General features: G+C 37.0%; 1 protein-coding gene across 23 annotated transcripts in view; it reads right to left on the bottom strand.

Moving 5' to 3' along the window:
• LOC106871111 (uncharacterized) overlaps window positions 1-12,970 on the bottom strand; it is an 86,262-nt gene that overhangs the window by 26,078 nt on the left and 47,214 nt on the right. For all 23 annotated transcript variants that reach the window (XM_014917421.3, XM_014917416.3, XM_089347628.1 and 20 more), the window contains 5 exons: window positions 9,910-9,997; window positions 6,345-6,527; window positions 5,575-5,763; window positions 2,940-3,082; window positions 1,534-1,756 (listed from right to left, as the gene is read on the bottom strand). In XM_014917421.3, the coding sequence (XP_014772907.1) occupies window positions 1,534-1,756; window positions 2,940-3,082; window positions 5,575-5,763; window positions 6,345-6,527; window positions 9,910-9,997 (826 nt within the window). The remainder of the gene's footprint in view (window positions 1-1,533; window positions 1,757-2,939; window positions 3,083-5,574; window positions 5,764-6,344; window positions 6,528-9,909; window positions 9,998-12,970) is intronic.

The raw sequence follows: 12,970 nt of genomic DNA, 5'->3' as shown, positions 1-12,970 counted from the left end.
CCCCAGTGCTCAACTGGTACTTGTTTTACTCACCCTGAAAAGATGAAAGGCAAAGTCATTTAAGTCCAGTGTTATAACGAGTTACAATGTAAAAGGAAGGAGATTAAAATCAAGAATAACAAGAGCACTCATAGAGCGTACACCTCCACCAAGGCAACACCAACGTCTTCTCAACGATTAACCAGAGAGAATTTTTAGAATGAGAATATCTGAAATAAACTCAACTGCTCTCACAAATGAGAATACTAAAAATGAACCCAATCCAGAATCCTTGTCTGGTATTGGATCAATCCCAAAATCTAATCAGTTTGTGCCAGTCACGAGGCCAAACATCCCTGAAAGTTTCATCCAAATCCATCCAGCAGTTCTTGAGATATCTTGTCCACGGACAAACAAACACAACTGAAAACAATACCTCCACCTTCCTTTCAGCATTGAATGTTCACCATCCCACTTCGATTGCACATATACACACACACAAACATTCACATACCTCCCTTTTACATACACAGAGTTGAAACGCTGTTTGATTTTTTCTTTCCCCGTAGAACTTCCATCATCCCGCTACCAAGTTTCCCATCACCCCTTCCTTATTCATCTATCACTCCTTCCTTTCTCATTCATATGTGATGGAGAAAGACACAAGAGTATTATTATAGATGATAATGGAGTCTCCACAACAAATACCTCAGCTAATTGCATATAACTCAAATAACCCATCGATACATTATCATCTCCTTTCAACACTGACAAAACATTTTGCAGTCAGCAGTCAAAGGACAAAAGTGTAACTGTAAGCATGACATGAGTAATTATAGTACAGGGGTTGGCAAACTTCTAAAAATCATTGACCCATTCATGGAAACCTTGATAACTTGTTGACTCCCATCTTATAAATTTCTAAAATAAATTAGAAAGTATGATGTGCAGGTGGCACATAAAATACACCATTTTGAGCGTGGCCGTTGCCAGTACCGCCTGACTAGCCTTCGTGCCGGTGGCACGTAAAAGTACCCACTACACTCTCTGAGTGGTTGGCGTTAGGAAGGGCATCCAGCTGTAGAAACTCTGCCAAATCAGATTGGAGTCTGGTGCAGCCATCTGATTCGCCAGTCCTCTGTCAAATCATCCAACCCATGCTAGCGGACGTTAAACGATGATGATGATGAAGGAAATAAATTTAATGAAAATACTTAAATACTATAAAAATCCAGTCATAATACATTGATACAGTTGGAATATTTAATGTGAAATATATGTTTGGTGAATACTAGTTTATATTGCATCAATATTTGGCTGGAAATTAGTGAGTTTAAGCCTTAAATTACCCAAACTCTTCCAGATTCAGTTTGCTAATAATTCAGCTTAAAATCATTGACCTCTTGGATAACCACATGGACACCCTACCCCAAGGGATCAATACTGACCACTTTGCTGGCCCCTGACTTAGACACAAATATCAGATATCCTGATTGCAGTTTTGTTGATTTTTCCTCTTAAAAGCTACATTAATCAGGTAAGTTTGCAAAGTACCTTCTGAATCTGCAGTACGGTCTTCTTCTTTAGCCGAAGAAGTACTTTCAGGAGATGTCGGAGAACGAGTATCATCAACACTTGAACTATCACTGCTTGATGAGGACATCTCTTTTCTTAACAGCTCTTCTGTATCGGAACATGCAGCAACATCCATAGGTGTTTGGCCTCTACTGTTAGATTGAAGAGGGTTAGCCCCGTGCTTCAACAGTAATTCAACAAGCTGGAAATAAATAAAGAACAGACATTTCAGAAACGACAGACGATTAAGAAACAATAAAATATAAGGGAAAAAAAGAAAAACAGAATTGTAATGTCACAGATTTGGTAAGGGAGAATGAATACAAATGAAATATTGTGCAATTGTCTAAACAAAATATTCAGCTGAACGGATCTGATCATTTAAGTATTATTACATATTGAGATTAGGTTCTTTTTGCATATTTCAGTGTGTACCTACCAACTTGTGAATAGAGAAAACTTTGGGCTTCATTTATTTGTTAGAAAATCATCCGAGTGAGGTTGTTGCCAGTGCCGCTGGACTGGCTCCCATGCAGGTGGCACGTAAAAAACACCTTTTTGAGCATGGCCGTTGCCAGTACTGTGTGACTGGCCCTCATGCCGGTGGCATGTAAAAGCACCCACTACACTCTCGGAGTGGTTGGCGTTAGGAAGGGCATCCAGCTGTAGAAACTCTGCCAGATCAGATTGGAGTTTGGTGCAGCCTTCTGGTTCGCCAGTCCCCAGTCAAATTGTCCAATCCATGCCAGCATGGAAAGCGGACGTTAAACGATGATGATGATGATTCACACACACCAGCATTATTTTGACACTTCTTAAACATTCAGTTATACCTGCATACTTGTTCAGATATTTGTATTTAGTAGCTGTAGTTACTTTCATAGCTGTTGAATAAGCAACTGCTACTAAAGTCCACTGCAGATTGCTGTGTCCAAATTCCAAGGTTCGGAAGTAATCACACCCACGAGTATAACATCATTTTAATTAGCTTTCACATAGAAATGATTACTTCAACTTTCCTTCTTTTTTCTTTTTAAATATGTTAAAAACAGCGACAACCATTGTTTTCTCAATTCTAAGCTCAAACTATAAGTAAAAAAAAAAAAGAAAAAAACAACCCCTTTTTTTTAGTCGGTGAAGAAGTCACCTAGAATCCACTGGATTCATTAAATAAGACTGACAGGTTGATCAATTAAATACAGGACTTTTCAGGTTTCAAGGGAGCTGTTACTTGCCTGCATAAACTCGACCTATGTTTTGTATTGCGTAAACAATGTTTATAGAAATATACTTCACCACCAATATTGGTGCTATATTAATACAATATGATAACACAACAGAATATTAATAATGTTAGCTTAGTTTGTAAGAAGAAGAAAATTTACCTTTTGATGTCCACTGGCAGATGCATCATGAAGAGGAGTATCATTTTCTAAGCCATGAACATTTACATTAGCACCAGCTTTCAATAGGTGTTTAGCAATGATTAACCAACCACGGGTGCATGCTTCGTGGAGAGGAGTCCAACCTTTATGGAAAATTAAAAACTCATTTATTTCAAATGGAAACTATTCTACCAAAGGGCCTCATTAATATAAATATATTTAAAGAATGTATTTAATCTTTAATGTAATTAGTGAGCTATATATGCAAATGTGTACGAGTGTGTGTATGTGTGTAGTGATTATGTTGTGGAAGGACCATTTTAGTTATTTAGAAAAAAACACAAAAATTTCATTTTACTTTTTATTATTTCTTGATCTATCAAGGTTTTCACTACACCACTGCATGTATACTGTGTGTGTGTGTGTGTGTGTGTGTATATATATATGACGGACTCTCCTGTCAAAGATGACGTTAGGGCATTCAGCTTTTGCCAAATGACCTGCATATGATCATTTACAGTGATCAAATGTTTGTGCTGCACATTAGCTCACTCTCTTCATCAAATCGGAGTTGTCTGAAGAGGTCCACAGATGTGCCATGTGTCAGGTGTCGAAGTGATTGCAGAGTAACATGAGATGAAGTGTCTTGCTCGAGAACACAATATAGAACCTGGTCTAGGAACTGAACTCATGATCTAGTGATTGAGAGTGCAACACCCTAACCACTAAGCCATACATATATGCACACATGCCATGATGATGCTGATATGTGTGTGTGTGCATGTGTGTATGTATATATATATATATATATATATACACACACACACACACACATATACATGTATGCACATGTGACAATATTTGAGTATTTATATTTATCCATTAATGTGTATAATGATTTTGTCAATATTTAACATGAAAATGTGTGTATGTGTGTGTGTGTGTGTGTGTGTATATATATATATATATACACACACACACACACACACACTATTAACTATTAGGGATATATTTGTTGGTATATATTTAATTGTATTTTCCCTTGTGCATGTATGCTTGTATATACTTTTGAATGTTGATAACTATTACAGATATTGATACTGATCAATGTGTATTTTTATACATTATTTCACTAAGGCTTTTTTAAAAACTTAACCCATTGATCTAAAGCAGTGGTTTTCAAGCAGGGTCCACATGACCCTTGAGGTTCCATAAAAAGATTTTGTGATTAAAATTCATGTGCAATAAATTGGTTATAATTCTACAATGCACAAAATATTTTAACAATTTTTCTTATACAATTTCCAAAAATATTTAACTATAAAAATATAATATGATTTTTTTAAACGTTGAATGGATAGGAGGATACATCCGAATTAATTAGGAATCAAAGGGGTCCATACGTAAAAACGGTTGAGAACCAGTGATCTAAAGAATGTGTTTGTTATATTTTTCATATTTCATGTAATTTAGTTGTGTGTAAGACTTATCCGTAAATTCAAACATATTTTTCTACTTTGGTCAATTTGTCTGGAAAATCATTTCTCATGCTATCTAATCAACTCTTAATTGTAAATGAGTCTAAAATTTGAATTTTTTAATAGTTTTTTTTCTCCCGAGGCTGTAATAGGCACCCAAGTTCATAATCATTTTTTAAAAATACATCATTACATTTCTCATTAACCTTTTGTCTCTTCTTCAAATTTACCTGTTTGAATTATTTCCCTTCATTAGCTGAATTTAATAACATTTTTATTTATTTATTTTCCACACAGATTCCATCTACTTTTGATTCTATATTTATATTAACCATTTAAGCATCTGTACAATCACTAACAGAACCTTCTATCCAAAATGAATTTGTCCTGCAAGTCTGATACTTCTAGGTTACTCCTTTTGATATTCAGGACGTTTCTTCGCTGTATGTTTTATATGTTTTTTGTTTTGTCAATCTTTGTCTCTTCTCTCTTTCTATGGAGTAGCCATGTAGCTCTTCTACAGTAAGATAGCTGTTTCCAACCCTCCACCATACTTTAACCTATCATCTCCTAGTACCAAACCCCTTCTCTTAATACTACTTCCCAACTCATCTAAGGGCCCTTGCCTTGCAAGTTACTTAGTGACCATGCTGGTGCTATGTGGGGGAAAAAACCCATTTAGTATTATCTGTAAAGTGGCTGGTGTTAGGAAAGACATCCAGGGATAGAAACCATGTCAAAGCTTAGTACAGTCTTCTGAATTGCCAGCTCCTGTCGATCTGACCAAACCATGCCAGCAGGGAAAAACAGACATTAAATGCTGACTATATGAAGAATTGTGAGAAACATCTGTACAGCCATTTAGCATACATATCTACAGTCTTCAATATAACACAATAAAATTATAATTCAATTTCTATTTATTGAAATCGTATATTGTTATTCATAGACTAAAACAATTGTTAAAATTTTCATTAATGATACAAAACACTTTTATGTGGTTTTTGGACAGACTGGTATCAAAAATATCTATGAAGTTCTTTGAAATTGTAACCAAATTAACACACGAAATTTCACAAAAGTAATCATATCTGGAACCATCAAATCTGAAAATCATGACACCAGAGAAAATATTGAAGAAATATTGGAATTTTTACCTGCAAAATCTTTAACATTTACATCAGCTCCAGCTTTAATCAATTTTTTAGTCTGTTTCGGATCTCCTTTGATTGCAGCCAAATGTAAAGGCGTTTCTCCATGCTCATTTCGCTTATGCACTCTTTTATCACCAGGCGTTCGCTTAGCGGACATCACAGGTGACAATGATTTGGGAGAAGAATCTGTTGCTTTAAAGAGCAAAATTAAAAACATTATCTACATATATATATATATGTATCAAAGAAAAAAAAAATATATATATATATATATACAAACACACACATACATACAATCATGCTTAAAAGTAACTATTCTTATTGAACAAAATTCATCACCCCACCCCCTCTCTCCCCAAAAGCTATTTTTTTAAGGAAAATAGAAAGCAATAAACTATAGCCCACATCTTGCGAACATTTATCTTCAGGGCTTTAAATATATAATTGTTTCAACATTTAGTTTGTTTTCAGGTTGTCCCCCGTTCTTACTAGGAACCAAATTTTCTGCTTCATACACACATACCTCTTTAGCCATTAGAGATTATGTTGATTTAAGCCAGTAATCATTACCACCTCAAGTAAAAAAACTAACATCACCCCTGTTTATCACCAAAATCTAATAATGAATCATTACTATGTTAGTCTTAAGTTACTTCATATTATTTTTGTCGATATTCAGATCTTCAACTTTAAAAAAAAACAAAAAACAAAACAAGAAATTTCAAGATCAATGAAAAACAAAACGAAAACAAAAGGTGTTTATATCAACCTACCCCCTTGTGAAGATTCATCTGTCATTTTCATCAATAATGCCATTTGTTGACGTTCAGATAAAGGGATCAGTCTTTGGCCACTTACAGGTGTTCGAGGTGTAACACTTGACCCGCTCGTAGGAGAACTATCTAATTGAATACTCCCACGCTTTCTCTTCTGAGGTGTTCCTTTCTTATCTATAACTGGAAAAATTACAATTAAAATGACATTTTCAATTCATTTGGGATTACAATTTTAGTATCTTTTAGATAATCATTTAATACATAAAAGAGAGTTGCCCTAGACCAGTGGTTTTCAATTGGAACCCATATGACTCTTAGGGATCCATTGTTGATAAAATTTATGTGCAATGAATTGCTCATATTTCTACAATACACAAAATATAATTCCTAGTGATATCTAATTATAAAAATGTAATTGGATTTTTAAAAATATCAAATGGCTATGAGGGTCCAATCATCATCATCATCATTTAATGTCCGTTGTCCATGTTGGCATGGGTTGGACAGTTTGACCAGGCTGGCACACTGGAAGACTGTACCAGACTCCAGTCTGATTTGGCATGGTATTCTACGGCTGGATGCCCTTCCTAACACCAACCACTCTGAGAGTGTAATGGGTGCTTTTATGTGCCACCAGCACAGGTGCCATTTGCAGGAAACTGGGGTGCTTTTATGTGCCACAGGCACGAGTGCCATTTGTGGGACACTGGGGTACTTTTGGTTTAGTGGTATGGAATGTTTTTCTGGTATCCTTTCACTTGTTTCAGTCATTTGACGGTGGCCATGCTGGAGCACCACCCTTTAATCAAAGAAATTGACCCCTGGATTTATTACCTGGTGCTTATTCTATCAGTCTCTTCTGCTGAACAGCTAAATTACAGGGACGTAAACACACCAATATCGGTTGTCAAGCAATGGTGGTGGTGAGACAAACAGACACATATACATATATATATATATAACGGGCTTGGAGGTAGTAGTGATGCTGGCTGGTGCAATTTTGTGGTTTGCTGGTATGCCGAGAGAGATCCAATGGGCCCCTAACTGGTTCCCTGATCTTAAAGGATTTATGATGGAGTGGCTGGTGTGGTGGTGATGCTAGCTGGTGCGGTGGTCTTCCTCACAGTACTTCATGGTAGACAATATTTTGTGTGTATGTCACACCACATTTTTGGCCTTATCTCTTATCCTAAGTGTCATAGCTCTTACTTTGATATTCATAGCACATGCTCTTGAAAATGCGACATATAATTGGCCATGAGAAAATACTGGTTGAGACAAATGTATGCCAACTTGATTGTTATTGAATATGGAAGTCGAAGTGGAAACTGAAGTCTATTTAGTGTGAATGGAATATTTGCATCACTTGGGCTAAGTTTAATTCTGGGAATTAGAACTGTATGACCTCTGTTGGAGCCTGTTACCAATGATGCCTCTACACAATGTTCATGAAGTATTTGCCCTTTCATGTGAGTTCCATTACATAATCCTTGACTGATTGAAAGGTTTCTTAGCAGCATTACAATAGCAATGAGGAAGCATACCGGATGAAGTGAGTGAGTTTATGAATTCAAAAAAAGATAGTTCTGGACTTCCTCTTCATTATTGCAAGACAATGAATCTGTGCTTAAGTACATTTTAAGTGTCTCTGGTGTAATATTAAGAACTTTTTCATTTATTACAAGACAGTCAGAATTTTTAGGAGATAAAATCACTCGTTTTTCCATTTTTTCTGGCATGCAGTTGTTGAAAATTTCTGGGTACAAATGTACAAATTGAAATAATAAATGGATTTATGAATGAAAGTTTGGTAATTGTGTTTATTTCCACCACACGACACTTATTGCAAACATGTTTTAACTAACCTAAACTATACACACACACAAATTCATTCATATAAATATGTCTCGAGTTGTAGCTGTAATTCAAAGAGACCAGTCTTGTCTTATTCTGTGTGAGGCTGAATCTCCCTGAGAACTATGTTAATGTTATGCATGTCTGTGGAATACTCAGCCATTTGTGAGTTAATTTTATCCTCGTGTGGTAATGAAAAGTGAAACTGACAGCCAATATTTGCCTATGTAAGAACTTTGCTTTGGATTTGTCTCTCTCACTTCCTTTGTGTCCCTCTTCTCTCCCACTTTTGATTTAACAATGTGCACATGTATCTATGTATCTACTTCTCTTGCGATGTGATAAACATTTAAAAACACAAAACGAACACTGTCACCACTCACTGTCTCTTTCACTCTCATTCTCTCTCTCTTATGTCCTCTCTGAAACATTTAAAAACACAAAACGAATGCCGTCACCATTCACTGTCTCTTTCATTCTCTTTCTCTCTCTTACTTCCTCTCTCTCTCACTTTGCCACTTCTTTGAAGTGTGATGCACACAACAGGTACGTACAAAAACAAAAAGTTAGCGTATTAATATCATTGATGAAGAGATTTCAATGGATTAAGAAAAAGGACTTTTGATGCTGTGAAAAAACAAAAGAAACTTTCACAATATCCTCTTCCAATATTGATTTTTAGAATTATTTCCACAATTTAATGCCCCCTCCCCTCTCAAAAGATTTTTTTTTATTTTGCAAGGTACTTGGTGACCCTGTCAGTGCAGCTGCCACTTAAAAAACATCCAGCCCACACTGTAAAGTGGTTGGCCTTTGGAAGGGCATTCAGCTGTATAAACCTTGCCAAAACTGACCTCACCTGTGCTTGTGCCACGTAAAAAGCACTAAGTCCACTCTACTGAGTGGTTGGTGTTAGGAAGGGCATCCAGCTGTAAAAATCCTGCTAAAACAGTCACAGAAGTCTGGTACAGGCTTCTGCCTAGCCGGCTCCTATCAAATTGTCCCATGGAAGGTGGAGATTAAACGATGAATGATGATGGACTCATGTGGCAGTGAATTCCAAAGAGCAGCAGTTCGAGAAAAGGAGCTATTGGAACAAAAAGGATTAATGGGCGATAGGAATTTCAACAAAGAAATGATGTGCTTGGGAAGATAAACAGGTGACACATCTAAAAGGTCTGGACAGAGGGTACAACTCAAGAAAGTCCTTCAGAGCAATGACTACGGATATATTTACGGAAAAGACACAATGAAGATACACTTCAACAATTAAGACAGAGAGTCCAAACTCGTAGAAAAAAGAAGACCCACCAATATAAAGAAAACAATATTCAACGCAAGGTCAAAGTGTGCCCTTACAAGACACTTGTGTAAGAAATTTGCAAACACAGAAACGAGATCCAACCTTCTTGGCAGCTGACATAGTGGTGGACTGAACATGTTTTTTCCATGGGAGATCTTTGGTCAAAGTCAAACTAAGAAGTCAAACACAGTAGCTTTCTGACTGACCGAGTCCAGTCATAGCAATGGAAGAAAGGGATGACTGCCTATAACTATTAACTGACCAAAATTTTGTCTTGCCAGCATCAAAAGTCACCAACTTGTTCAAAGACTGTGCAAAGATAATCCTCAAAAACGGCAGATTTACACAGTATGAAGATGAATGGGGGGGGGGGGGGGGGAGACAGAAGTGGAAACTGGTTCTTACCTTCTTCTTCTTGTGGGGAGCTTGGCATAATTATTTTCCTTTTCATACCTTTTCCATCTGACTGAACAGCTTTCAATATAGTCTTCTCCTAAAACAACAGGACAGAAATTCTTGATTAGACATGAAACTAGAGAAAGTACAAAAGGAACAAAGTACAACAAGAAGGAAGAGTTGATGTCTTGTTCAGGGACAAACAAATAGTTGCAACAACAAATTGAAATAAATCCAAAAAGTTCAATGAAATCTTCTGGCTGTAACACAGAATCTCACACAGTTAAAGACAAAAATAGGCAAATATAACAATGGAAGATGTTGATTTCATGAGATTTTGAAGGTTTTTTTCATGAAAAAACCTGTATTTTCAGCAAATTTAAGTTAATTTTTTTATCTTTTGCTTATTTCAATCGTTAGACTGTGGCCATGCTGGGGCACAGCCTTAAAGAATTTTTAGTCAAACGAATCGACCCAAATACTTATTCTATCATTCTCTTTTGCCGAACTGCTAAGTTACAAGGATGTAAACACACCAACACTGGTTGTCAAGCAGTGGTGGGAGACAAGCACAGACACAAAGACACACACGTCAGGCTTCTTTCAGTTTCTGTCTACCAAATCCACTCACAAGGTTTTGGTTTGCCTGAGGCTATAGTAGAGGATTCTTGCCCAAGGTGCCATGAAGTGGGACTGAACCTGGAACCATGTACTAGAGAAGCAAGCTTCTTACCAGATATCCATGCCTTTATTATATAATAACTATTTCTATTGACATAATTACTATAAAATAACATTGCTGAAAATATATCATAAGGCTGTGTGGTTAAGAAGCTTGCTTCCCAAGCATGTGGTCTTGGGTTCAGTTCCAATGTGCAGTACCTTGGTTAAGCATCTTCTATAACCCCAGGCCTACTAAAGCCTTGTGAGTAGAATTGGTAGATGGAAATTGAAAGAAGCCTGCTGTGCATATGTGTATATTTGCATCTCATTGTCTTGATATCATGTGGTAGTTGTAAACGAGTGTCACTGTCATGTAAGCAGTGTCACTTACTTTCAATAATCTGCAAAAATATGTCTGGCCATGAGGAAATAATACACTGCTTGGAAACAGGTGAGGGTTGGCAACAAGAAAGGCATCTGGCCATAGAACATATGCCTCAACAAAAACTCCATCGGACCCATGCTGGCATGGAAAAGTGGATGTTATGATAATGATGATATAGAAATATAGATTTCTTACATTAGTACAAAGCCATCCATCAACAGGGATAACATATGGCAGACTGAACTGACCAGAGATCATTTTTTTTTGATAATATTTTATACAAGGGCGATGAGCTGGTAGAATCGTTAGCATGCCAGGCGAAGTGCTTAGCGGTATTTTGTTCCGAGTTCAAATTCCGCCGAGGTCAACTTTGCCTTTCATCCTTTCAGGGGTCAATTAAATAAGTACTGGTTATGCACTGGGGTCGATATAATCGACTTAATCCCTTAGTCTGTCCTTGTTTGTCTCCTCTATGTTTAGCCCCTGTGGGGCAATAAAGAAATAAATATTTTATAGACTCCAGACAGATCTGAATTCAGGACGTAGGGGAACCAATACTAATAAATACTATAAGGGATAGATTCTGCTTCTACCATACCCTGATGGCAGTAGCTTTTATCATTTTGTTTGCAGCCATGCTGGAGCACTACCCTCAAGGTCTTAGTCCAACAAATCATTTCCAGTTGTTTTTTTAAAAGTCTAGTACTTATTTTATTGACTTAGTTTTGCCAATCTGCTAATTTACTGGGTCATAAACAAACCAACATCAGTTGTCAAGTGATGGCGAGTAACAAACAAACAAAGACACTCGCCTGGTGCAGGCGCTAGCTCTCCAGACTTCAGTCAAACCTTCCAACCCATGCCAGCATGGAAAACAGACATTATACAATGATGATGATGACACATGCGCGTATACAATGGGCTTACACACAGTTTCTGTCTACCAATTCACACACAAGATATTAGTCAGCCTAGGACAGTAGTAGAAGACACTTGCCCAAGGTGCCACACAGTGGGACTGAACCTGAAACCATGAGGTTGCAAAGCAAGCTTCATAACTACACAAGTATAAACAGATGTTAAACATGTAATGTTACAGCTTGATAGAAAAATTAAATATGCATGTGCTTTAAGAGAACCAGTCAAGTCAAGTGAAATCGTAGTCGTGGCTGATGTTGGTGTCATGTAAGTGGCACCCATGCTGGTGGCACATAAAAAGCACCTTTCAAGTGTTGGGCTTCATGGAAACAAAGTAGCTGAGATCCTTTTGAGCGTTGGGCCTCACAGAGGCAATGACCGAGACATTTGGCATTATATTGTGCTTGAGAAGAAGACCCATCAAGACGATCAAAATTACAGATGTGGCAGATACCAATGTCATGCAAATGGCACCTGTGCTGTCGGTACATAAAAGCACTTATTACACTCTCAGAGTGGTTGGTGTTAGGAAGGGCATCCAGCTGTAGAAAACCATGCTGAATCAGACGGGAATCTGGTGCAGCCTTTGCAGCTTGCCAGGCCCGGCCAAACCGTCCAACCCATGCCAGCATGGACAATGGGCATCAAAATGATGAGGATAAGAGTGTGTGTGTGTGCGTGTGTGTGTGTGTGTGTTTGCCTGTCTTTATAATAGTTTGAAGTCTTCCAATAAGGAACAAGATGGTTTCTAACAAAGAAACAAAGATAAATTGCTGAAATTTGCATAACAAAACAATAAATATTACATTTTGAACTTTAATGAAGGCTTGTGTATTTATTACTGTTCCACTTACTGACTGCATTCATAAAGTGTGTGTTAAGTGGCCACTTTCCTGGTCTGAAAACCCTAACTTTCCAAGATTGTCACTTAAAACATTTATTAAGATAGTCAAGTGTACCGATAACTATTGGTATAAATGTAATTTATAATCAAAAGATAGAAACGAGCTTTGAAGCAGTTGTACATAGCCTCCTATTTTTACTAAGTAACATTCATATCGGTAGATTAGTTAATATGATTGTATTTTTTTTTCTTTTGTGTCC

Source organism: Octopus bimaculoides, chromosome 1 (genome assembly GCF_046866305.1).
Source record: "Octopus bimaculoides isolate indiv1 chromosome 1, ASM4686630v1, whole genome shotgun sequence".
Taxonomy (NCBI): domain Eukaryota; kingdom Metazoa; phylum Mollusca; class Cephalopoda; order Octopoda; family Octopodidae; genus Octopus; species Octopus bimaculoides.
The sequence above is the reverse complement of the archived record's forward strand: the minus strand, read 5'-3'. Positions and strand labels throughout refer to the sequence as shown.